Here is a 27,722-nt window from a genome sequence, read left to right on the forward strand (position 1 = left end):
AACATTTTAAAGTTCAGCCCCATCTCGTCGATGTTATACACTTGGCAGGGTAACAGTTCATTTTCTTCTACAATTTCTGGAAACTTAACAGAAAACTCCTTAGCAGCTGCGGCATTGGCAGTTAGTTTTTCACCGAAAGTAGAAACAAATCGGACACCATGATGAGTTTTACAACGATCAACCCAGCCTTTACTGGCAGCAAATTTACTTTCGGCTTCCAGTTTTTTGTGCAAAACTATCACTTTTTCTTTGAGAATTGGCCCGGATATTGGAGTTCCTTTCCTTCTTTCTTGACAAAACCACATCCACAATGCGTTATCAGGCAGTTCAAGTTCAGGATTTTTTAATGTTTTGCGATTCTTCAGAGTGTTTTCACCATCAATCGTGACTTTATAGGATTCAATGTCTTTCCAATTCTTCCCCCAACCCTTAATTGTCGAAACACCTACATTCAGTTCCTTTGCAATTTTTTTGGAGCGATTCTCCTTCGTCCAGTCTTTGTAGCACTGCTAATTTTTCATTTAGTGAAAGAGTTATGTGTTTACGTTTGAATCCAGACATGTTGAAAAACACACAATGAATGACATTTTTTAATCCCAACAAAGGATAAAACTGCACAATAACGTACAGTATAACAATATGTACAGCGATAGGCACCGCAACAATGGCCCTACAGGCGTCCAGTCAGTGACAAGTCGGCACAGGCTCGCGAGCCTGAGCGTGGTCAAACTAACCAGAGTGACGGACCACCCAAGGTCAGATTAGAGGGATTCTACTGTATTATGAAAATTACAGTAATAACAAATTAATTTTCTAACATCGGTATACTGAGTGGTAAGTAAAATTATCAAAATGTATGTCCATTTTGTTGCATATCCTTTCCATTTTATCAGATGAAAACCTAATGCCAACTTCTGATACTGCATTTCCTTTGTCTAAACTCTTTTCACTCTAGCCAGGCAGCTCATTCATCCTGCACTCCACACTTAACCAATAGATTGTGGTCAGAGTCCACATCTGCCCCTGGAAATGTCTTACAATTTAAAACCTGGTTCCTAAATCTCTGTCTTACCATTATATAATCTATCTGATACCTTTTAGTATCTGCAGGGTTCTTCCATGTATACAACCTTCTTTGATGATTCTTGAACCAAGTGTTAGCTATGATTAAGTTATGTTCTGCGCAAAATTCTACCAGGCAGCTTCCTCTTTCATTTCTTACCACCAATCCATATTCACCTACTACATTTCCTTCTCTCCCTTTTCCTACTATCGAATTCCAATCACCCATGGGCTTTGTGTCTATCTTGGCCACAACAATGCGTTTGTAGTAGCTTACCCGCATTCCTATTGTTTGATTCATTATTAAACCTACTCCTGCATTACCCCTATTTGATTTTATATTTATAACCCTGTATTCACCTGACCAAAAATCTTGTTCCTCTTGCCACTGAACTTCACTAATTCCCACTATATCCAACTTTAACCTATCCATTTCCCTTTTTAAATTTTCTAACCTACCTGCCCGATTAAGGGATCTGACATTCCACGCACCGATCCGTAGAATGCCAGTTTTCTTTCTCCTGATAACGATGTCCTCCTGAGTAGTCCCCGCCCGGAGATCCGAATGGAGGACTATTTTACCTCCGGAATATTTTACCCAAGAGGACGACATCATCATTTATTCATACAGTAAAGCTGCATGCCCTCTGGAAAAATTACGGCCATAGTTTCCCCTTGCTTTCAGCCATTCACAGTACCAGCACAGCAAGACCGTTTTGGTTAGTGTTACAAGGCCAGATCAGTCAATCATCCAGACTGTTGCCCCTGCAACTACTGAAAAGGCTGCTGCTCCTCTTCAGGAACCACACGTTTGTCTGGCCTCTCAACAGATACCCCTCCGTTGTGGTTGCACCTACAGTACAGCTATCTGTATCGCTGAGGCACGCAAGCCTCCCCACCAACGGCAAGGTCTATGGTTCATGGGGGAGGGTGGAGGGGGGGGATGATGTAGTATGGTGTAAAACAAAGTTCAGTAAAGCATAAGGAATTAGTTCTAAAAATCAACAATGCTTATTATTTGTTGGTACTTTGTTTAAGCGGCAATAGCTTTTAACTGTGCAGTGTGCTTGCAAGAAAGTAGGGGGGGAGTGTGCACGATGAGAAAAAAGTGATGTGACCTTGAGCCGCTTGGCCCGAGTGAAAAAGTATGGTACTTCTATCCACTAGTACATACTCACCCATTACCACTTACTCCAACCCCATCACTGGTAAATCAAGCAAAATCAAAGGCAGAGCAACAGATATTACCTTCTTTTACATCTTTCTAACACTAATTTGTTGTTTTAACTATAATGTCACAAAATTTCTACTGTATTCTCTAGCAGTAAGTGATTTTAATTTATTTTCTGCCACCTCTTACATTTTACTTTGAGTGTGCAATTTGTTTTTGGTGGTAGTTGGTACTGCAATGCAACTAAGTTACTTTGATATCACCCTGTGGTCCCTGGATTTACCTATGTGGATTGTCATCTTGAGTGGTTCTGAAATACTGAATTTGTTATCACCAATTCTTTTGCTATGCAAAAGTCAAGAAGCATTTGTCGTCATCCATCATATGTCACTTCTGTCATCTCTTAAATGAAGCTGGCACAGTGCTCACCAATGTACTCTCTTTGACCTGCTGTTTCCGACTGTTTCTCCTTATCTTTTGTCTTCTCTCAACACCACCACAGGCTATCTTTCTCATCCCCCCTCCCAGGGTGTATACATGGACAAGGAAAAAAAATTCCCGGATTTTTCCTGGATTTCCCGGTTAAAAATACACTTTCTCCCGGATGAAGACACTTTTTCCGTGTTATTAAGTGACAGCATATTTTCCCTCGGAACTGTAAAACTTATCAATCCTTTGAATGGTTATGCTTTTATACATGGGCGTAGAATTTCCCGGCACTTTAGAAAAGGAAAGTGACGGAAGGAAACTCCTTTTGAAAATATTTTTGATGTGCAGTAACATGTACACTGCATATTTTCGTATTACGAAAGTATAAATTCGAATTCCATCAAACACCGCTTGTTACTTTCTGAACCACTGTAATCGAGATTGCGATGCGCTTTTGTAAGCAGCTCATGTCACGTGATCCCACCAGCCGATGACAGCGGATATTAAAAAAAAAATAGTTCAAATGGCTCTGAGCACTATGGGACTTAACATCTGAGGTCATCAGTCCCCTAGAACTTAGAACTACTTAAACCTAACTAACCTAAGGACATCACACACATCCATGCCCGAGGCAGGATTTGAACCTGCAACCACAGCGGTGTCGCGGTTCCAGACTGTAGCGCCTATAACCGCTCGGCCACAGCGGATATTCAGGCCCCAGGACACGTGATGCAGTCAGCTAATAGCAACATCATTGTTAAGTAGCGCGGATACTCAAACAGGAAAAGTTAATGTTTCAAATTAATATACATAGTGTTGCGACAAGAAAAACAAAGCATTCACATATAATAATGGTCTCTAAGGTCAATAAGCTTCAAGAGAAGCTAAGCTTTCACATATAATGTTGATATTTTTTGCGCGTGCTACACTTTAGGATATATCACACAAACGTGCGAGTTAAATTTTTAGCCGAGTCCAGTGACTTGCCCTCAAAGTTTTCCACAAATAAATTAGCTACCGCAGAGGAGAGAGAGCTTCCCGTAGCATTACATCAATTTGCTCATAATAACGACATGAATGTCTGATCTTCTGGGCTCGAAATACTTCTAAATGGCTCGTCATCAAAGAGTTGATTTTTAAATGACAGTCGAACGCTCTGTGATTTACAAAATTCATCGTACATTCTCGCACATAGTTCAATTTGAGTAAAAGGAAATTTACTTTTAGAGTACCGCTTTTCAAACCACCATTCGCATTATTTTCCCGTGCCTGTTAGAAATAGGTTAATTTCAGTAGTCGTCAGACAGCGCCAGGTAACAGGCGCCACCATGCTTTGGCAGCTGCTGTAACACAGGAAGCCCGTATGTTCGTACGTGTAAAACATTAAAAGATCTTACATTATGTCATAAAAGAAGAAAGATATCAGAGGATACACCAAAAGCGTCGGAATTTCGTGAGCCATGCTAAAATGGCACATTTAAGGTGCATACTTAAAGAGCACATTCGTATGTCCGGATTGCCAATGAAGTAGGCCTAGACCTGATATTAAGCTTTTCGGTGTGGGTTTTGGGATGTAAATTTTCTTGGAGTACAAGTACTGTATTAACTCATTTTTGATTCTTTCTTATGGCGTAATGCCACACATGCTAGAAGATGAAAACGTGCTAGAAGATGTTTAAAAACGTGCACCTGAAATGCAGCGAGCAACTGAAATTAGCCAATAGTGTGGAACTAAACACTTTGTTTCAAACACATTGACTGCCTCAGCGTAAAAGATAGATAAAAACCTAATTTCTTTAGCAAACCGACAAAAATAACTTCATTGTTCTACAAGCGATTAATGCATGGCTGTCAGAAAAGTGGAAATAAAATAAAATCTGAAACTAATAACGTATATTAGCCTTCCGTAATTATGTGAATGTATTTTAATTCACTTGATAGCTCCCGGCCACAGAAATCCATTTTGTTTTCATTTGATGTGAGAGCAGTAAACGAAGAGGAAACTGCAAAATCACTAAATGTAAACACAGGTCACGTGGAGACTACACACTTGGTCACTATAACTCAGACTGCTCTGCGCATCAGCCTCAGATCTACGATATTTCCGAACCGAGACAATACTAAGATAGCGCCGCCCCTCCTCCCCCTCCCACCCCCCTCCTTCGAGCGTTTGAGATACGACGCCAAAAATTTAAAAAAATTGAATTTTCGAAAATATGTTCATTTTGTAGAGCCCAGCTTTATGAAGAGTCTGATACATAAAACATATATGTTCGAGGAAATGTAAGACATGTTATTTGGTCTTAAGTGTGCAAGTGTGCGAGTGTGCAGTGCCACCCCTCTTCACACAGCATTCTTCTATCGCACGTCACTGTATTTCACTCCATGGAATTGAAACGTGTATATTTTGTATTGGGTGCCATCAAACTGTATTCAGGACAGTGGAAATTAAAATGTCCTGTGGTGCCTCTCCTGCTTACAGTCGGCTGGATTGACATCCTGCCCCTCTTAATAAATCTCGCAATTAATATTGGATGGGACTATTTGTAATCTGGAGAACAAGAACTCTTCAGAAAATTTGCATTCTGTATTGCCTGTTAGCTAATACCTTTCTGTTTTGGGTGAAATAAAATTAAATATAGGATACATAAAACCAGTAAAGACAAGAGACAAGCAATACAGTACACATTTCTTCAATTCTTAGCGCCTAGCATTGTTTTCTCTCTAATCCTGTGACAGCTTTACATGGCGTGCTTTCCTTTCTGCAAAAGAATCAGTTACTTCATCAAAGTTCGTCGAACGTTTAGCTACATGAAAAATCGAAATATCGTTGTCTAACATTGTGTAAGCTGTTAATACAAATACTACCCAAGACTGGTGTGGTTTCTCGATCTGATTACGTCTATTTGTCACTGCCTGCTAGGTAAAACAAAATAGGCCTTTCTAACACTGCAGAAATTGTAACACACACCAAATAAACGAGACTGTTTTGGCATAAATGGTCATTTTTATAACACGACAGTATGTAATTCACGAAGATCAATATAAAATGCCTATTAGGCCTACTACAAGCAAAAAGCTTTATGTTAGGAAACAGTTTCACATTTCATTCATACGCTCCAGTTTCTTGAGCATGAGATCGAAAAGTAATAGTACGAGATTTTTATATAAATTTGGGATCGTCATATTCTTTCCTAATTTGTGTGATGTCCCCATTTCTTCTCCTTCTTCGTTCTAACAATCAATCTTATCATGACTAATTCTTGAACTATTCCTGCGTTTGTCAAAACATATTCGCCAGTCAACTTCCCTAATCCAGCCAGAATCACCGGTTTAGTTATCACTGATTATTATCCGGTTAGGCGTTGTTATGTTCGCACAAACCATTTTCCGCGCTACTTCCAGAATAGAGCTTAAGCGGCTGCTAGACGGGGACCCTTACTAGTGAAGCGATCTGGCGAAAAATTTTCTGACAACATTTCATTTTGCTGGATACACTGAGAAGATAATACGTAATCTTTCCTACCTGTTCTTGCTGTTAGTCGTTTATTTCCACTCTGGTATTCTGAATCTATGGATTTCCCTAGTAATTATAACAACGCTGATCATTCGCAAACCCAAACAACAACATAATCAGACAGAAATTGGCGTTCACTCATTCGGCTTTACTCCACTCAGATTGAATAGCCCGGTCCCCTTTTGCCGGCAGGAAACTTTATTTCTAGATGTGGCGAGGATTCCCCTGACAGAGACATCACACACACTATGCACGCATTCAAAAAACGACTTATAATTTTTTTTCACTATGGGACCAAACTGCTGATGTCATCGGTACCTAGGCTTACACACTACTTAATCTAACTTAAACTAACTTACGCTAAGAACAACACATACACCCATGCCCGAGGGAGGATTCGAACCTCTGACGGAGGGAGCCATGACAAGTCACCTCAGACTGCACGGCTACCCGGCGTGGCTTATGATTCATTCAGAAATCAACTTACAGAGTGTGTTCAAAAACCAACAGGGATGCGAATCAAATGGGTAATCAATAGACCAACGTGCGCTGGATGCTAGGCGCTTCGTGAAACAAGGTTTTTTTCTCCTGAAGAATATGAATTTGGCACTCCCCCCCCCCCCCCCACCCCCCCACCTCCTCCCTCATAGATCCAGGCGCGAATGCGTGAATCTGGCAGCTTGGGTGCGGCAGTAAAATTTTTCCCGGTTGCATCTAGCTGCTTGCTGCAACTACTTACACAGCCAACAGCCACATTTATGTAGCCAGAAACGGGAGAAGGTACCACTCATACGCCACTCAACTGCGCATGCGCATGAGCCCGTTAGTAACTGCTAAAATGAATCTAATGTTAACAGTTGTGATGTCACGCTCATCGGAGGCAATTTGTGGTTATGAAGCATTGCATAGTCTTCCTAAAGCCTTTGCCACATTTTGCTGTTGGCAAAAGCTTGTATGAGCACTGTGTTTTGTTGTTGTATATGGCACATTTCCTTTGCAATTTATGTTTTATTTTCCTTTTTTTCTCGTTCACATTTTATTGTTGCAGTATTATTCTGCAGTAGCAGGATACTGTAATATCCATTGTTAGAGTATCGATTCTTACCAGTCAAAATTACAAAAATTTAACTGAAAACTAGAACAACGAAAAATTCCCAGAATCCTAAAAAATTCCCGGGTTTTTCCCGATTTTCTCCTGGATGAAAAAATTCCCAAGTTTTTCCCGGGTCGTATACACCCTCAATTACTATGTTTGGAGTGCAGTCGAAAGAGTTACCAATAAGAAGAGGCATCCTAATGTCGCACCTCTATGCACCGTTACCAAAGCAGAAGTTGCAAACATGGACAGCGCTATTTTAAAGAGTACATGCGATCGCTTCAGGACAAGATTGGAGGTGGTCATTGCGGCTGAAGAGAGGTTACACTGAGTAATGTTACTCTTTTGACAGATACAACTAGTTAAATGTAAAAGGATTTTCATTTACATTTGTATTTTGTTTGTATAAATTTGCTTTTAAAAAAAAAGTTTGATTTGTCTGGATTTAAGTGCTGCACCCTGTATGAAAATACTGGAGGCTCCTGAGAAAATATGATGAGCCAAGTTAGATGGTAGACATTGAGAAAATTACCTGTAGCACTCCCAGCCACAAACATCACTAATCACCACTGGCGCTTTCTCATCCAACTTACATTTGCCATGTAGTTGACTATCTGTTGATGAAAATTCAGAGACAGATGGGCTGCTCAGAACTTGTGTTCACAAAATGGATCTCCCATTGAAGCCGACAGAAATACACAAAAATAAATAACGGCACCACGCCTAGCATTTGGAACCACAAACCTTCTTCAGATTCCATTTTCCTGTAGCAAACTTTAAAAACTAAACAATGGAAAATACAGGATGGAATAATGACAATCTTATGAACAGAACAGTTGCTACTCACCATACAGTGGAGTTGTTGAGCTGCAGATGGGCATAATAAATATGTTTGAGTCTTTTTGTTGTGCCTATCTGCAACTCAGCAACTCTGCTACATGGTGAGTAGCAGCTACCCTTTTCATAATACTGTCATGTATTAAAAATTCATGTTTTAGAACTAGGACAACAAATTATTGTCCCAAGTTTGGTCACTGCAGAGTATGAAATGTTAAAAGTCATTAAGGACATGTATGAAAAACTATCAGAGTCAACCAATACAAAATGTGTTTTTACAAGTCTGCTGATTAATTAAGATAACCTATCAGTTCAGTTCACCTTTTTCATGACTGGAGTTTAAACAGACATAATATGTAGTTAATTCTTACTACAGTTACCACATACATTTTTGAGGATATTTTTCACCAACTAAATGCTGCAAGTGTTATGCTGTCTTGTTCATATTCTGCAAGACATCCAACCATTTCTGTTGAACTGTGCATCCTGTACTCCAAGATTTAAAGGAAAGTCATTAAGTGCCTGCCACTGCATGAAGCCAATATGCGATTTAAACTACTTTTCTCTCTTCTACAATGACATATACTCACAATAAAACTCTCGCCCAAGTTAGGAGTTTTAGCAGCTATCAACGACATTTCATCAAAGAATAGCCCTTGAGCCTCTGGATAGGTCTTGGTGCCAGCCATTACAAGATCTAAAAAGAAAAGAACCCTATTAGATACCACACATAAAGAACAGAAAGCCATCAAAGGTAAAACATTGAAATTCTGTTAGGAACAGGAATCAGATAGCAATAACACACAAAAATTAGTATCTAGCAAAAGATAGTTCTTGCACAATGTAAATACAATAACAATGCACAATTTCTTTTGCAGTTAGAAAACACACACACACACACACACACACACACACACACACACACACACACACACACACACGTGTGTGTGTTATGTATATTCCATCAACATCATCAAAGTCAGAAAAAGAACAGTAGCTTAATTGGAATGATGAGGGAGGAAAACAGCCATGAACTCATTGAAGAAACCATTCCACCATCAAACGTAAACAATTTCAAGAAAATCTGGAAAATCTGAATTGGGGTGGTTGGATGTAGATTTGAAATCTTAACCACTGTGCAATCTTGTCTTTTGCACGTAAAGGTCAACAGTAAGAAAAAAATATGACATATTTTAGAGTACACTAAATGAGGCACAAAACTTAAATTGTAAGAAAATTACTGAAAGAAAGGAAAAAAAGGAATGGAAAAATATGAAGAATAGTAACATTCAGCTAACACTATGAATAGCAAATGATAAGATACGCCCATCAGTGGTGGTCAAGGACACATTGGACAGGATGGGTTTAGTTTCCATTATGTCAACTGATAAGGAATGAATTTAGGTTTAAAAAAATATATTCTTGTAACTCCTCTAACATTACGAGACATTTTACTTCATGATGTAAGTTCCAGCAGCACAGTAAAACTTAATGCAGGTAACTGATATGAGGGAGGACAAAGTAAATGATTAATGGAAAATCTCATATGAGGTGTGAAACAAATACTAACAAAGAGATAGAGGGGCTGGCCAGTACTTACCTCAGCTCAGTGCAGCCGATAGATACACATAAAACAGAACCGAAAATTACGTTCCTAGCTTTCGGAACAAATGTTCCTTCATCGGGGAGGAGAGAGGGGAAAGAAAGGGAAGAAGGGAAAGGAGATTCAGTTACTCACAACCCAGGTTATGAAGCAACAGCTTTCGGAACAAATGTTCCTTCATCGGGGAGGAGAGAGGGGAAAGAAAGGGAAGAAGGGAAAGGAGATTCAGTTACTCACAACCCAGGTTATGAAGCTTCCCTTTCTTTCCCCTCTCTCCTCCCCGATGAAGGAACATTTGTTCTGAAAGCTACGAACGTAAATTTTCGGTTCTGTTTTATGTGTTTTATGTGTATCTATCGGCTGTACTGAGCTGAGGTAAGTACTGGCCAGCCCCTCTATCTCTTTGTTAGTATTTGGAGGACAAAGTAATTCAGACAAGTGCTCAATTGCCAAGCACGTGTGTTTATCAAGGGAATGCTGTGTTTGAAGAAAGATGTGTATGGTTGGGGTCACTAAGAAAATGGGAGAGCAGATGTCTGTAAATACCCAGAACAATTCTCCATAAGACGACTCAGTTTAATCAAGTGAGATGCCATTCTACAATTTTTAAACAATGGTTCACTATGCGGAGGGGGTGTTGAGCAGTTACTACATGAATATAAAAGGAATTATCATTGTATTGCAAGCAGGGTTTTCCACGTCACTGGTTCATGTAATATCTGAGCAATCAATACACTATCTGTTAGGTGGGAATCTATGACACAGCAAGTTGGAACTACTTCATCTATTATGACTTCAAAGCCCTCAATAACTAACTTTTTACTGATTTTTGTAATGTTCTCAATACAGTTATTTACATAATGAGTTACATATACTTGAATATGTCAAAATTCAAACGATGGAAAATCCAGGATGCAATGTAACAATATTATGAAAGGAAAGTTGCCAGTCACCTTATAGCAGAGATACTGAGTCACAGATAGGCACAAAAAAAAAAGACTGTCACAAATAAGCCTTTGTTGTGCCTATCTGCGACTCAGCATCTCCACTATATGGTGAGTGGCAACTTTCCTTTTCATAATACTGAATATGTCAAAATGTTATATAACCTGCATTCCACTCATATTTATTATTTAGTTGGTTATATTGAACATGCTGATTTGAATGATGTAATTAGTTTTGCTGAAAGTTCTATTTGCTGAAAGATAAGACTAATTAAAATTATGATAACACCTAGCGGAAAAACATTTTGAACTAATCAACTGAATATGAGGTATTGCTACCATATTATTGAACAGTGTACCATTACTTTGTGCTTCAATTACTTTACACCTATGTGGTTAATCCTGTTACTGGTTTGAGCACCAACCTCATAATAAGCACTAATAAATACTCAAAGCAAAAAGAAACTGGTCATCCCCCAACAATTCAATTTTGAAGCTCATAAATATGAAAAAAGTGTAAACTAAATTGTGGTGTTGGGTACATATTTTGAGCAAACACCATCAATGTGCACATGGCATATTTGGCTGGAAGCCTCTTTCAGTAGTTTGGCTGCCTAGTGTGTCTTTTTATCTGACAGAACTCCAGAGAGTTGAGTGTCAATGATGATGATGATGATGAAATGGTAATGAGGATAACACAACACCCAGTCCCCGAGTGAAGAAAACCTTCAAACTGACTGGGAATCGAACCCAAGCCTCTGGCTTGGCTTTCAGCCACGCTGACCACTCAGCAATGGAGGAAGACTGATGTGCTACCAAGAAGGTGAAGAGGACTATGAAAATCAGGTTGGTGGCTTTATTGTCAATTCATATTAAACTTTATATATAAAAAACTTGCTGTTAAACCAAACTGTAAGTATTGCTCGTATTTTAAATGCAATTTTAAAGCACCCTTTTCAATTAAATTTTTTTCTATATTAGTAACATTTGTACAACAGGTGCTGGATAATGACTTCTGACCAAAGCCAATCACACATTAAAGAAAAACTTAACAGCAGTGTTATGTCAATTCCAAAATGAGGAAATTCATTAGCTGGACCACCAACTGGCAACTGTTGTCAGATCACAGTTTTTGGTTCAGTTGCTGCACAATTTGATTGGTCTGTATGCTGGGTCTACTACTCTGCTCATCATCATCAAGGACATCTGTACAACCACATCTGAAGTCCCAACACCATTGTCTTGTCTTTCCTTCATTCATTACTGCTGACGATTCTGAGCAGCTGCAGATCCTTTTGCACATAAAAATAAAATTACAGCATGCACTTCACAACTAGTGGGAACAAGATTTTCAGAGGTCTTGTTGTTTGCTTTCACCCACAGTCAAATTACTGAATCAAAACAATGACTTTGTGGTATCATAAACAATCAACAGTTGGAGCTCCATTAGGGCCACATTGATCTGAACTGTCAACATTTAAATATAAGCAAATAGTATTTACTTTTCAGATATACCTCTCAGGTGATATAGCTTTCAGAGAAGAATATAGCCGTCTACATAGTGGAAAAGTTAAAAACCTTTTCAAAATGTTATTGTTTACGAAAACTTACATCCTCAAGTCCCAATCTTCTGACAAATTATAGGAGTAGCCAACAAGGTATTCTGTTACTTTGTTGAATAGCCACAGATTTTCAGTTTCCAGTCTGATGTTTTCTGATAACCTGTTACAGACTTTTCCATTAGAATACGCAGTAAAATCCCATTCTGAACTCCAAACAGGAATACACAATGTGTGAGGGTAAGTCAATTATTATCCGCAATTAAGTTATATTTTTGTTTATTTTGGTAGAACCATCATTTTACGTTGGTGATGCATGCTTTGTTTATTTGTTGTCATATCTTCGCAGTTTTCAAGCTGCTAGGTTAGTTTCGTTATCGCTGCTGTGCTGTTAACCCTGGCTGCTCTGCTGTTTATTTGCACCAAAGAAGAACAATGTTCAGTGATCCATTTTTTGTAGTCGGAAGGCGTATCAGGGACTGAAATTCATGGAAGACTTTCGGTATAGTACGGGAACAGTATTTTGCCACAATGGAGTGTGTACGAATGGATTGAAAAATTCTGAAATGGTCGCACAAATGTTACGCACGATGAAGGAGCCGGTCAACCATTTACCACTACAAATTAAGAAACCATTGAGCGTTCATGTGAAATTATTCTTTTAGAAAGACTATTAACTACTGACAAAGTGACACATCGTCTACAAATTAGTCATGGTTCTGCCTACGAAATTATCCACAACAGACTTGGGTTTCATAAAGTTTGTGTAAGATGGGTTCCAAAACAACTCTAGACAGTTGCATGAACAAATGCTCTTGGACATCTGCAAAAAACATTTGGATTGCTATGGTAACGAAGGGGACAACTTCTCAGACAGGGTCATTACTGGTGACGACACATGGATCCATCATTACGAGCCGGAGAGTAAACAGTGGAATGGAAACATCCAAATTCGCCGTGCAAGAAAAAGTTCAAGACCCAACCGTCCACAGGAAAACTGATGCTTACCGATGAACCATGGACCTTGCCGTTGGTGGGGAGGCTTGCGTGCCTCAGCGATACAGATAGCCGCACCGTAGGTACAACCACAACGGAGGGGTATCTGTTGAGAGGCCAGACAAACGTGTGGTTCCTGAAGAGGGGCAGCAGCCTTTTCAGTAGTTGCAAGGGCAACAGTCTGGATGATTGACTGATCTGGCCTTGTAACAATAACCAAAACAGCTTTGCTGTGCTGGTACTGCGAACGGCTGAAAGCAAGGGGAAACTACGGCCGTAATTTTTCCCGAGGGCATGCAGCTTTACTGTATGATTAAATGATGATGGCGTCCTCTTGGGTAAAATATTCCGGAGGTAAAATAGTCCCCCATTCGGATCTCCGGGCGGGGACTACTCAAGAGGATGTCGTTATCAGGAGAAAGAAAACTGGCGTTCCACGGATCGGAGCGTGGAATGTCAGATCCCTTAATCGGGCAGGTAGGGTAGAAAATTTAAAAAGGGAAATGGATAGGTTAAAGTTAGATATAGTGGGAATTAGTAGTGAAGTTCGGTGGCAGGAGGAACAAGACTTCTGGTCAGGTGACTACAGGGTTATAAACACAAAGTCCAATAGGGGTAATGCAGGAGTAGATTTAATAATGAATAGGAAAATAGGAATGCGGGTAAGCTACTACAAACAGCATAGTGAACGCATTATTGTGGCCAAGATAGATACAAAGCCCAAACCTACTACAGTAGTACAAGTTTATATGCCAACTAGCTCTGCAGATGACGAAGAAATTGAAGAAATGTATGATGAAATAAAAGAAATTATTCAGATAGTGAAGGGAGACGAAAATTTAATAGTCATGGGTGACTGGAATTCGAGTGTAGGAAAAGGGAGAGAAGGAAACGTAGTAGGTGAATATGGATTGGGGCTAAGAAATGAGAGAGGAAGCCGCCTGATAGAATTTTGCACAGAGCACAACTTAATCATAGCTAACACTTGGTTTAAGAATCATGATAGAAGGTTGTATACATGGAAGAACCCTGGAGATACTAAAAGGTATCAGATAGATTATATAATGGTAAGACAGAGATTTAGGAACCAGGTTTTAAATTGTAAGACGTTTCCAGGGGCAGATGTGGACTCTGACCACAATCTATTGGTTATGACCTGTAGATTAAAACTGAAGAAACTGCAAAAAGGTGGGAATTTAAGGAGATGGGACCTGGATAAACTGAAAGAACCAGAGGTTGTAGAGAGTTTCAGGGAGAGCATAAGGGAACAATTAAGAGGAACAGGGGAAAGAAATACAGTAGAAGAAGAATGGGTAGCTCTGAGGGATGAAGTAGTGAAGGCAGCAGAGGATCAAGTAGGTAAAAAGAAGAGGGTTAGTAGAAATCCTTGGGTAACAGAAGAAATATTGAATTTAATTGATGAAAGGAGAAAATATAAAAATGCAGTAAATGAAACAGGCAAAAAGGAATACAAACGTCTCAAAAATGAGATCGACAGGAAGTGCAAAATGGCTAAGCAGGGATGGCTAGAGGACAAATGTAAGGATGTAGAGGCTTATCTCACTAGGGGTAAGATAGATACTGCCTACAGGAAAATTAAAGAGACCTTTGGAGATAAGAGAACCACGTGTATGAACATCAAGAGCTCAGATGGAAACCCAGTTCTAAGCAAAGAAGGGAAAGCAGAAAGGTGGAAGGAGTATATAGAAGGTCTATACAAGGGCGATGCACTTGAGGACAATATTATGGAAATGGAAGAGGATGTAGATGAAGATGAAATGGGAGATAAGATACTGCGTGAAGAGTTTGACAGAGCACTGAAGGACCTGAGTCGAAGCAAGGCCCCCGGGGTAGACAACATTCCATTGGAACTACTGACGGCCTTGGGAGAGCCAGTCCTGACAAAACTCTACCATCTGGTGAGCAAGATGTATGAAACAGGCGAAATACCCTCAGACTTCAAGAAGAATATAATAATTCCAATCCCAAAGAAAGCAGGTGTTGACAGATGTGAAAATTACCGAACAATCAGTTTAATAAGCCACAGCTGCAAAGTACTAACACGAATTCTATACAGACGAATGGAAAAACTAATAGAAGCCGACCTCGGGGAAGATCAGTTTGGATTCCGTAGAAATACTGGAACACGTGAGGCAATACTGACCTTACGACTTATCTTAGAAGAAAGGTTAAGGAAAGGCAAACCTACGTTTCTAGCATTTGTAGACTTAGAGAAAACTTTTGACAATGTTGACTGGAATACTCTCTTTCAAATTCTAAAGGTGGCAGGGGTAAAATACAGGGAGCGAAAGGCTATTTACAACTTGTACAGAAACCAGATGGCAGTTATAAGAGTTGAAGGACATGAAAGGGAAGCAGTGGTTGGGAAGGGAGTAAGACAGGGTTGTAGCCTCTCCCCGCTGTTATTCAATCTCTATATTGAGCAAGCAGTAAAGGAAACAAAAGAAAAATTTGGAGTAGGTATTAAAATCCATGGAGAAAAAATAAAAACTTTGAGGTTCGCCGATGACATTGTAATTCTGGCAGAGACAGCAAAGGACTTGGAAGAGCAGCTGAACGGAATGGATGGTGTCTTGAAGGGAGGATATAAGATGAACATCAACAAAAGCAAAACGAGGATAATGGAATGTAGTCGAGTTAAGTCGGGTGATGCTGAGGGTATTAGATTAGGAAATGAGACACTTAAAGTAGTAAAGGAGTTTTGCTATTTGGGGAGCAAAATAACTGATGATGGACGAAGTAGAGAGGATATAAAATGTAGACTGGCAATGGCAAGGAAAGCGTTTCTGAAGAAGAGAAATTTGTTAACATCGAGTATAGATTTAAGTGTCAGGAAGTTATTTCTAAAAGTATTTGTATGGAGTGTAGCCATGTATGGAAGTGAAACATGGACGGTAAATAGTTTGGACAAGAAGAGAATAGAAGCTTTTGAAATGTGGTGCTACAGAAGAATGCTGAAGATTAGATGGGTAGATCACATAACTAATGAGGAAGTATTGAATAGGATTGGGGAGAAGAGAAGTTTGTGGCACAACTTGACCAGAAGAAGGGATCGGTTGGTAGGACATGTTCTGAGGCATCAAGGGATCACCAATTTAGTATTGGAGGGCAGCGTGGAGGGTAAAAATCATAGGGGGAGACCAAGAGATGAATACACTAAGCAGATTCAGAAGGATGTAGGTTGCAGTAGGTACTGGGAGATGAAGAAGCTTGCACAGGATAGAGTAGCATGGAGAGCTGCATCAAACCAGTCTCAGGACTGAAGACCACAGCAACAACAACATTAGAGTGAGATGCTTACTGCCAGGCTAAAGCCTGCAATTTGAAGCAAACACTGAGGAATACTGTCAAAAGGTGTTGTGTTGTTGCACAACAATGCCCGTCTACATACTGCTGCCCACACTGCTGGAATGCTCCAGAAACTCAAATTTGAAGTATTGGGTAATCCTCCATATCATCCTGATCTTGCCTCTTCTGACTATCACTTGTTTGATTCACCCAAACAGGCACTAAGGGGCCATCGATTTGCCTCAGATGAAGCAGTGAAAGAAGCGGTGCATTCCTGGCTTGCTGCTCAACAGAGAATCTTCTTTTGTGAGGGCATCAGGAAGCTTGTACAACGATGGACCAAGTGCATTGAAACGCAAGGAGACTAAGTCAAAAAATGATCTTCTTGTAAGTTTCCTATTTGACAACAATAAAATTTTCTAACTACTTTGTAAATAACAATTAACTTCCCCTCGTATATTGTACTGTATCTCCTGGGGTAGTCATGAATTTGAAATTTATAAGTTCCATGTAGTGATAATTATTGTATGAATAGCTAGCGATAACGCAAAGAATTAAACAAATGCATTGTGTTGCAATATATTCCATGGACATTCGAGATTCTGTGACTGAACTATTTTTTTGGTGTTCTTCTGTTCTTGGACTTCGAGAGGAAAGAATGATTGTCTGAGGTTCATCTTGCTGTAACAGTCTATGTAAGTTGTAAACAAAACTGAAATATAGTTGTTCATGACTTGAAATTTGTGTACAGTATGCAATAATTTGTAAGCTTTGTAAATCTAAACTTTGCTTGTCCTGAGTAGATGTGGCCTTAACGGAACATTGACCATTGTTAGGTGCCATACTAGAAAATAATTAGTAATTTTCTTTCAGCTCATCTTTGACATGTGCCACAGGTTAGGACACTAAACTTTCTTTCCAATTCCACGAGCTATGCGGCCGCTACGAATAATTTAATGTATTTTACTTTCAGATTTTCTGAATGTTTTGAGATAACCTCCCAGGCAGGAAGGCCGGTCATATGATCCTAGATCTAGTATAATATTTCATCAGCAAAGAATTATGCTTGTTATACTGCTATTTGAGACGAAACCACAATCTGAAGTTACAGGTTTTATTACTTCACATTGAACTGACTTACAAAATACTGTCTGGTGCTTTAAGCACATCAGTTTTAGCTATACTTTTGATATATGTTGAGGAATATCTGTGATGATTCAAGAGAGAGACAATTAATTATTTACAATCCCGTAACCAACTTGAGTACTGAGTTAGTTTGCCGACTGCTGATCCGCATTGGGCTAAATTAAATTACATTACATTGTCCATAGTATTATTAACGTTATTTCTCTTTTTTTTTTTGACATCACATTATTAAAAGCTATCAAAGCATATATAAATTTTTATTAAATTACATTACACTGGTGCCCAACATGGGGCCAGGCCAAATTAAATTACATTACAATATGTAAATTACGAACTTCACAATTTGCCCTAAATTCACTCTTATTATTAACCAAAAATGCCATTAGGGAGTATATATAGTGGCATATTAATGTAAGAATCCATGGTCTCTACGAGGCCTCTGTAAAATGTTCAGTTATTAAATTTACTTAATATTCTTACTGCACATTTCTGTAGAATACATTCTTTTTGATCTTAACTGTATCAGCATGTTAACTACTGAACTGGCAGTGATTAAATTAAATAATTGTCCTAGTTAGCATTGTCAGCTGAGAAATTCGTTGGTGTGTGTTTAAGCTGCCTAATCAAACAGGGTGTTCTTCCCCAGTGCACACTGGCTCCTTTCCTTGTGAATATGATAGGTGTGTCATATGTGTACTTGCAGAGTGTAGGTGAATGTAATGCATACATGTATAGTGTAATATTATGTTCCAGCTGAATGACGTTTATGAGAGCACAGACAGGGTGAAACCTGATGCCAGCACATAGCCTACTCCTATCGAATAATCAAAATGGCCACAGAGCTTAATGTCCCCACCCAACTGATGGATTTCCCTCACTTCATGAGACAATGTGAAACACTTTAGAATGCAGTTCAGGACATTGGAACAAAGACCGTGATCAGGAACTTTACACCATCGCTTCTCCTCCCTCTGTTACCCAAATAGTGACAGCAAAAATTTCATCCATCACCAGGATTAGAACCAACTTATCTCCGAGTCAAGCACCACACAACACAGGCAACCTCAGATGCAGAGGCAGGTACCATCAGTGATGATTAATGGAGGCAAGAGACTTTACTGGCACCAACCATGACTCAATTGCAGTGCATTCTCCATAACTAAATGCTTTAGTTTGGTGCTCAGTTGACTATTTTGATTCTTCCTTCCAGCACTAATATCTCAGAATACTGTTTATGCAAGTTTGTTCCACATTTTATAATTAGTCTTCACTATGCTGCAAGCTGTAATTACAACTTATCACAATTATCTCTGTCTTATCACTTCATTTATGTTTTTATTTCCTAATTTCAATTCATTTGCAAATTGTGGTTTTTGCCGACTTTTCTTTCATTTTTTGCTTCTTCTCTATCAAACTCTTCTCGTTTCTTCTTCTTCTTGTCCATTTTTGCCTCACCTGTGTTTCTAGTTCAATCAGTCCTACCCTTGGTTTTCACCAGTTTAATAACCTCTGTAACTTCTCAGGCTTTCAAATAACACCTTTTGCAAAGGTTTAAGGTTTAACTGTGGGTTTGCCTCTTGCCCTGACCTCAAGTTGTCTCTTGATCTGATGTTCTGGGTAACTTTCTTACTTAATTACTGAGTAATGTTCTCCATTATCTTCCATTTCTTGCATTTTTTTGAGGCACTGGGTATCATAAAGTAGTGTTTGTCTTATCTTTGTTTGTACTTATGACTGCTGCAATCTTGAAAGTGCAAGGATTTTCACTATTACTATTCGGATGCAGTTTCATTCGTATCGTTGTGTAGTTTATCTACTGAAGATACATTAAAAATTAAATATTACCCATCAATTCAATGGCGTTTCTCATTGTCCCTTGGCTTAAATCATCTGATGAAAGGGATGAAGAGTTCTGGCTAATATTAGTAGTTCGACTTGCAATAGCCTTCGCTGCCATCACAGCACCAATAACACCTTTCTTCTTATCCCTTTTAACATAAAAAACATGAATCAACATACCAGCTACAGTCAACAAATAAGAATACAATACACATCACTCAACGATAACATTACAGGAACACTACATGGGTAAAAGTAACGTGCACCATTTTAAATAGTTCAATAAAAATTGTAATGGAACTCATAATGAGTGCATTAGACTGAAAATTACATTCAAATTCACCAAACTTCGCTGAAGCAGACTAATGACATACTAAAAAAACATAATTAACAGATTACAAGCAGGCAGTGGAAAATAATAATTTGTATCTGTTGAGTGAGTATGCCGTGTCACTACATATAACTTACAATAACCACTGTTGGAAATGCAAAAGGTACTAAATTATTTTGCTAATGAGTCACCTACTTGCAGCAAATGATGGTCAGCTACATCAGATAATGGTGGAAATTCCATAACTTAGTTTTAAAATGTAATTAATCACTAAATTACAACTGACTACACATGATACAAAAGTAATTGTTCAAGATAGTTCATATTTTTACAGACATACGCAATCTGATCAAAAGTATTCAAACACCCCTTTGTAATGTGGAATTGGTCACTAGACATCATGAGTCGCAGACCTACCAGTATAAATGGAAGTGGGGGGGTGTCTTGTTGTCAGTAGAGAAGCAGTCATGACATATGTGTCAGTCAGCAGTCATGACAGGTGTGTCAGGTGTGTCAGTCAGGAGAGCAACGTTTGAATGTGGGCTAGTTACTGGATGTCACCCGAGTAACAAGTCCATCTGGGACATACGAACCTCCTTAAGCTGCCAAAGTCAACTGTTAGTGATGCGGATAGTGAAGCAGAAATTCGAAGAAACAATCAAAGCTAAAATAGGGCCCACAGGCTTCATATACTGACGGACATGGACACTCAAGAATTGTGGAGAATGGTTGTAAAAAATCACATTAAATTAGCAATCACTCTTTAAGTTCCTAAGTGCTACCTCTGATCCAGCTTGCACAGCAGCTGTGTGTGCGGGGTTAAAAAGCATGGCGTAGAATGGTCAAGAAGCTCCTCACAAGCCACACATTTATGTAGTCAGTGGTAACGGACGATTGAGATGGTGTAAAGACCAATGCCACTAGACATTGGATGAATGGAAATAAGTAAGTTTGAGTTATGATTTATGCTATACACTGTCACAATATGATGAAGGATATGATTTCGGCTTATGCCTGGAGAACAATACCTGTAGTGCCAACTGTGAAGCATGAAGGAGGGGGTGTTATGGTAACAAAGTCTTTTTGTGGTTAGAGTGTGACCCTCTGATTGTGCTTATGAAAATGCTAAATGCAAAAGGATATGAACACATTTTGCAGCAGTGTGTACTGCATTCAGTAGAGGAACAGTTCAGAGATGACGAGTGGTTTTACCAGCTTGACAATGGACCCAGTCATAAAACAGCACCTGTGAGGCAATGATTTGTGTACAACATTCCTGAAATAGACTGACCTGCCCAGAGTCTGAAGTTGAACCCAGTGGAAGACTTTTGGAATGAGTTAGAACACTTACATAGCTCCAGACCGCAATGACCAACATTACTACCTTCCCTGGTTAAATGTCTATAGGAAGAACAGGTTGCCATTCCTTCATGAACATTCACATACCTAGCTAAAAGTGTCCCCAGCATAGTTCAAGTTCTCATAAAGAAGAAGGGTCTGAGGAGAACATATTCACGTCCACTAACAGGCATCTGGATAATTTTGATCAGACAGCCTAAGTACTGCCAAAAGAAAGACATGTTACATTTCTGAAAAGATGACATGCAACCATGCAAATAAACATAACTGCTTACAATATTGTGGAGCTGGACACCTTCTTACAAATGACCATATGAATCTCATCTTGAAAGAGATCATTGCCATCTTGCTGTGGGTTATAGGCAAGCTGACATAAAACATCCATAACTTGTTCAACCTGTCCCAAGTCAAATTTCGTCAATTTGTGGAGAAGATTCTGTGGGAAAAAAGTTAATTACAACAGTGACATTTTACCTTCTTTTTGCTTAAAAATATAGTAGCAACAGTTTCACAATGAAGACCTATGGGAGATGAAAATTGTGATACAAAAACGTTTTTTCCTTATCACTAAAAATATATATATAAGAATACTGGCAACAAACTTTCTGCAGCAGTGACAATCAGTATTTTGACTGTTGTATGTCTCTTAGAACACTACCAAAATGAAACAACTTGATTCACAGAGAAGTGAACTATATGATACTAAGTAGATCATTTGAAACGCCACTTGTACAGCAGGCACTTCCTTATGCACCTCAAAAGTCTCTTCTCTACAGTCCTATCAAGAGTGAGTAGCATATCTATACTGATGAAAAAACCTTCCAGCACATTGAAACCATTGTGAGGGTCTTAACGAGCAGGCACTACATTCTGAATGTAGTCCACAATCAGACCTCTCTTCCTATCTCCTACTATGAAGCTTATAAAATACACCTGAAAACCAGCCAGAAAGTCTTGTTTTACACCACAATCCTGAACTGGGAAAAAACTGACCAAAACCCTTTGACAGGATTTCATTTACCTTTCTTTAAGCCCTGAAATAATAAATATTTTCCCCAGAAGCCTTTCTACCTTTCACAAAGAAGCACTATTTCACTTATCAATTGTACCAATCCACCTTTATCCCACATGGGTCTTCAGATTACGTCCAAGAAGTGCCCCACAAAACAACACATCACATTATATTGCAATGTTATTACAAACAGGGTGAAAGCAGGAATGTCATTTGTCAGCTCCCCTGGAACTCTTTATTTGCCTTGTCTAATGCTCAATACTTCCTCAGATCTGTGAGGTGTTGCCTTTCTTCATACTGTTACCATGGAACTTCGATTTTACAGTCTCCGGATTTTACATTTTTCGTGAGTCTATGCCACAGATTTGTAGCCCCTGTGAAAAACCCACAAGATCAAGCTAAAAATTCCCGAATTTTACGTTTCTTCCTAGTGAGATTTACCTCGATACCACATTCATACTCGACATCCCACTTAACTTCATCCATTTTCTTGCTACTGACATCTGATGTGGCTAAACGAATTATAAGTGGCAGACGGTTTGCACTGCGGGTGGTGGCGGAGTTAAAGGGATATTTTACCTTTGCAGAGAGAGGAGACGTGAGAGTAGAAATGCTGACATAATCCACGCAATCAACAATTGGCACTGCCAACACAACTTGCAACGTTTAGCTTCATCACGCAATTATGATACAACTACTGTCAGGTTGTGGCAGCAATGGAGAAACAAGATAGTCAACACAAAGTGTTCTGGACCTTTACAATGTACAGTATTCAACAACAATATCGATCATCAGCCTTTTAAATTCAAACACCGAGTCTCGAAGAATATGCTTGGTCAGAATCAAGGAAACATCAGCCATTTCCGGCTAGTGAGCTCTTATTGGCTGGTGACTTGTTATGTCACCCAACAGCCAGCACAGCCATCACACCGCACTAACACACATAAAATGAGCTCGCCACTTTGTTAAGCTCATGACGTAACAAGATTACTTACCTTGGCCTATGAGACATCCAAAATTCCTGAAGTACTGATTTATAAAGTATGAACAAGCACAGAAGCTATAAATCAAAGTCAGTGCAAAAATTTCATTCTTCTAGGTTGCAATTTTACAAACACTCAGAACATCAACTGATACAACCAAATTGCAAATCCGTAAACAAAACAAGAAAGAAATTTCAAAATTTTACATCATATAATAGACCTATTAGGAAAAGACTAATGATGTATGAGGTAATTGAGCCATTTCCCAACACACTACAGTAAAAAATTATACTTTAAAGCAGTTTTGAGGGTTCTTTCATTATATGTTCACCTCAAAAACAGCAAAAATTCATCTCTGATGTTTATAGCATCTCAGATGTTTTTTACCACCTGCAGTCAATAGCTGTATAGCATGGTGACGTCACACTAATGGAGTGGCTTCTAGCATATAAAACAATAAACAGCAAGCTTACTTGGTGGCTTGTTCCGAAGTATGACTGACGTGATTGGTGTATAGTAAATTGAGTGATCACAACTTCTGTTTAGGTTAAATTTATATAGTTATGCCTTGTATGCCCTTCACTACCATGCATTAATTTTACTTACAGTAGATCTCCTCGGAGCCTGTTGATAGAATCTGTTACATATTGTGCCTCTACTGACTGCAGCCAACATAGGCTACTCCATTTGTTATGTGTGGCACCTTAGTTAATAGGACATGTTCAGTGGGCAGTTGTGCGTAACATCACGACTGCAAAAATAGTGTTCGTCTTTATGGCAGTCTTCAATGACGTTTAAATGCATTATGATGGCTGACACATTGTTATAAATGTAACAGATTGCTGGGACAGAGAAATGCTGAGGACACAGCAAGCTTATCCCTATTTCATATTCAATGGTATAAAGAAGTACCACATATGAAGGAAAACGTACGTGTATATACATGCTTTCACAAAAACTGGTGTGTTTACACTACAGCATGTGGTGAGTTTGAAGAGCAAATGGTGTGCGTTGGAAATACAGCAGAATGCTCCACTTCCACCACTCACAGTAGAGTCGAGTAGACTTCACACCATTTTTGCAGTCGTGATGTTACTAGTGGGCTTTCAAATATTGATTTTTGGAGCATGTGTGAACAACCCCAGTGTGGGCAGTTTGCATTTCAATTATTCATTTCTTCTGTAGTGTGCATGCCGCAGTATGCCATTTCAAAGCAGAGGCGCATTGAGAATATCTAACAAAAACATCACCCTTATCATTAAAATGCTTAATCTGTAGCATAGTGAGTAACATCATGATTTACAGAGTTGGAGGTGTTATGTTCGAATCAAGCTACATGCTAAAAAAAATTTCCATCTCTGAATTTTCAACAGATCCTGGGACTTTTTATGAATATAATACTAGTATGTTCTGCAATACTCGATCTTATTTAACAATTCTGTCTGGTTAGAGAACAAAGGACGAAATAAATATCTGGCTGTTCATTTCCGAATACATGGTGATTTCCGAGTGTGTGGTTAGGCAGGAATCTCAGAGGACAGCTTATATTGCTTAGAGAATAACAAGTAGCAATCAAATTCATATTCTTCCTTTGTCACAAATACTTCACTGTTTGTTTCTGAATACGTGACTATTTCCAAGAGTGTGGCTAGGCAGGAATCTAAGACGACAGTTTTAACTGCTCCAAGTGGAACACTGAGCAATTATGTTCATTTCTTCCTTCTCGGAAGTATTTTGCAAGTTGCACAATCACGAACACATTCTTGTAAAGTGTTTCTCAATACACTGAGATTCTACTGTCACTAACACATCCATAAACATATGAACTTGGTGCTATAGCAATTGATAAGTAGATGGACTCATTCCTGGTCATCTTCACAGTGCCATTAAGTCACAATTACGTCAATTCCTGCAAAAAGTAGTGTGAAATGTACTTGATCCTTCAGCACAACGAACAAGGAAAATTTTGCAAGCAATAGACTAGAAGTCACTGCACTCATGTCATCAGAGTATGCTGCACAGGCATTAACTACAGAACAAACATCCCCACATCTTAGATTCCAACCCTTTCACTGTACTTTGCAGTTTTTGGTTTAATTCACCATGTTAATCAATTTTGCTTTTATTCTGGGTGAGCATAAGGGAAAGATCTCTTACAAATGCTTGTTTTAATGTACAATGTGTTTTTGTAGTTCACAGTATTTCAGAAAATTGCTCTATTACCTTGTACCTTGATACCAATTTCGGTTTTTTTGGCGAGTTTTTACCGGCTGTTACACATCTGTGATTTTTTAAGAACTATTGAAATTCATTACCACGAATTATTGTACAAACATTGTATTGTACATTTAATTTCCTTCACTTGTACAGATTTTACAAAACATATTGTAGAGGATTATGATTTTTAATCATATAAGCCAATTACACGTTTTTGCTCATGTTTAGGGGGTTTTAATGCTTTCCTTGATTCTGCATTTTCCTCAGTTTTGAGTTTTTTAAGTCTGGAGCACATGAAAATGTAAAATAGAGGTTTCTCTGTATTTGTATTCAACCCAGAAATTCACAATATAATATTTAATCCTATTTCAACTATAATTAATTCTTGAGTTATTGAGATGTCCACCACCGGCCATGCTTTGTGTATATGAAATGTCTGTCTGTATTCTGTATCAAGCTGTGCATCCATCTACATCTACAACTAGCTGGTTAAACTTGTTCATAGGTCAGAGGAAGGAAAGAATACACCACCTACAAAATGAAGAAGAAGAAGAAGAAGAAGAAGAAGGAATCATAATGTTCCACTAAGGATGAAGCCATTAGGTATATCACAAGCTATGACTGGAAGAGGTAGGGTAGAAAATCAGCTGTATGCTTTTGAAAGGAAGCATTCTGGTATTTTCCTTAATGGTTTAGGGAAACCATGAGATACCTCAATTTAGATGATCAGAGAAGTGTATCTGCATGTCAATCCTTTCAAATAAGAATCAGTGAGGTAATCACTGAGCCATTTACTTCAGTATTTCCCACAGTATCATGCTTTGTACAGCACTGGAAGTTGAAATGAACCTTCATGCTGATGACCATTTTACATATTTAGAGTAAATATGCTTCATTACATCAGAATCAGCATTGTTTATTTGTTACATTGATTTTAACTGTTGTTAACTCACAACATGAATCAGCAGAACTATTGTGTAGAACAATTAATGGAAGTACAATTAGGCTGCCAATTAATGGAAGTACTGGGCTATTACAAATGATTGAAGCGATTTCATAAATTCACTGTAGCTCCATTCATTGACATATGGTCACGACACACTACAGATACGTAGAAAAACTCATAAAGTTTTGTTCGGCTGAAGCCGCACTTCAGGTTTCTGTCGCCAGAGCGCTCGAGAGCGCAGTGAGACAAAATGGCGACAGGAGCCGAGAAAGCGTATGCCGTGCTTGAAATGCACTCACATCAGTCAGTCATAACAGTGCAACGACACTTCAGGACGAAGTTCAACAAAGATCCACCAACTGCTAACTCCATTCAGCGATGGTATGCGCAGTTTAAAGCTTCTGGATGCCTCTGTAAGGGGAAATCAACGGGTCAGCCTGCAGTGAGCGGAGAAACGGTTGAACGCGTGCGGGCAAGTTTCACGCGTAGCCCGCGGAAGTCGAAGAATAAAGCAAGCAGGGAACTAAACGCACCACAGCCGACGGTTTGGAAAATCTTACGGAAAAGGCTAAAGCAGAAGCCTTACCGTTTACAATTGCTACAAGCCCTGACACCCGATGACAAAGTCAAACGCTTTGAATTTTCGGCGCGGTTGCAACATCTCATGGAAGGGGATGCGTTCAGTGCGAAACTTGCTTTCAGTGATGAAGCAAGATTTTTTCTTAATGGTGAAGTGAACAGACACAATGTGCGAATCTGGGCGGTAGAGAATCCTCACGCATTCGTGCAGCAAATTCGCAATTCACCAAAAGTTAACGTGTTTTGTGCAATCTCATGGTTTAAAGTTTACGGCCCCTTTTTCTTCTGTGAAAAAAACGTTACAGGACACGTGTATCTGGACATGCTGGAGAATTGGCTCATGCCACAACTGGAGACCGACAGTGCCGACTTCATCTTTCAACAGGATGGTGCTCCACCGCACTTCCATCATGATGTTCGGCATTTCTTAAACGGGAGATTGGAAAACCGATAGATCGATAGTGGTGGAGATCATGATCAGCAATTCATGTCATGACCTCCATGCTCTCCCGACTTAACCCCATGCGATTTCTTTCTGTGGAGTTATGTGAAAGATTCAGTGTTTAAACCTCCTCTACCAAGAAACGTGCCAGAACTGCGAGCTCGCATCAACGATGCTTTCGAACTCATTGATGGGGACATGCTGCGCTGAGTGTGGGAGGAACTTGATTATCGGCTTGATGTCTGCCGAATCACTAAAGGGGCACATATCGAACATTTGTGAATGCCTAAAAAAACTTTTTGAGTTTTTGTATGTGTGTGCAAAGCATTGTGAAAATATCTCAAA

The 27,722-nt window shown here is 39.1% G+C and overlaps 1 protein-coding gene across 2 annotated transcripts in view; it reads right to left on the reverse strand.

The window, feature by feature from the left end:
- LOC126419312 (Fanconi anemia group D2 protein) overlaps window positions 1–27,722 on the reverse strand; it is a 206,839-nt gene that overhangs the window by 109,782 nt on the left and 69,335 nt on the right. For both annotated transcript variants that reach the window (XM_050086492.1, XM_050086493.1), the window contains exons 10-12: window positions 21,474–21,634; window positions 19,515–19,657; window positions 8,703–8,809 (exon numbers count right to left, since the gene is read on the reverse strand). In XM_050086492.1, coding sequence (XP_049942449.1) covers window positions 8,703–8,809; window positions 19,515–19,657; window positions 21,474–21,634 — 411 coding nt within the window. The remainder of the gene's footprint in view (window positions 1–8,702; window positions 8,810–19,514; window positions 19,658–21,473; window positions 21,635–27,722) is intronic.

This window comes from Schistocerca serialis, chromosome 9 (genome assembly GCF_023864345.2).
Source record: "Schistocerca serialis cubense isolate TAMUIC-IGC-003099 chromosome 9, iqSchSeri2.2, whole genome shotgun sequence".
Taxonomy (NCBI): Eukaryota; Metazoa; Arthropoda; class Insecta; order Orthoptera; family Acrididae; genus Schistocerca; species Schistocerca serialis.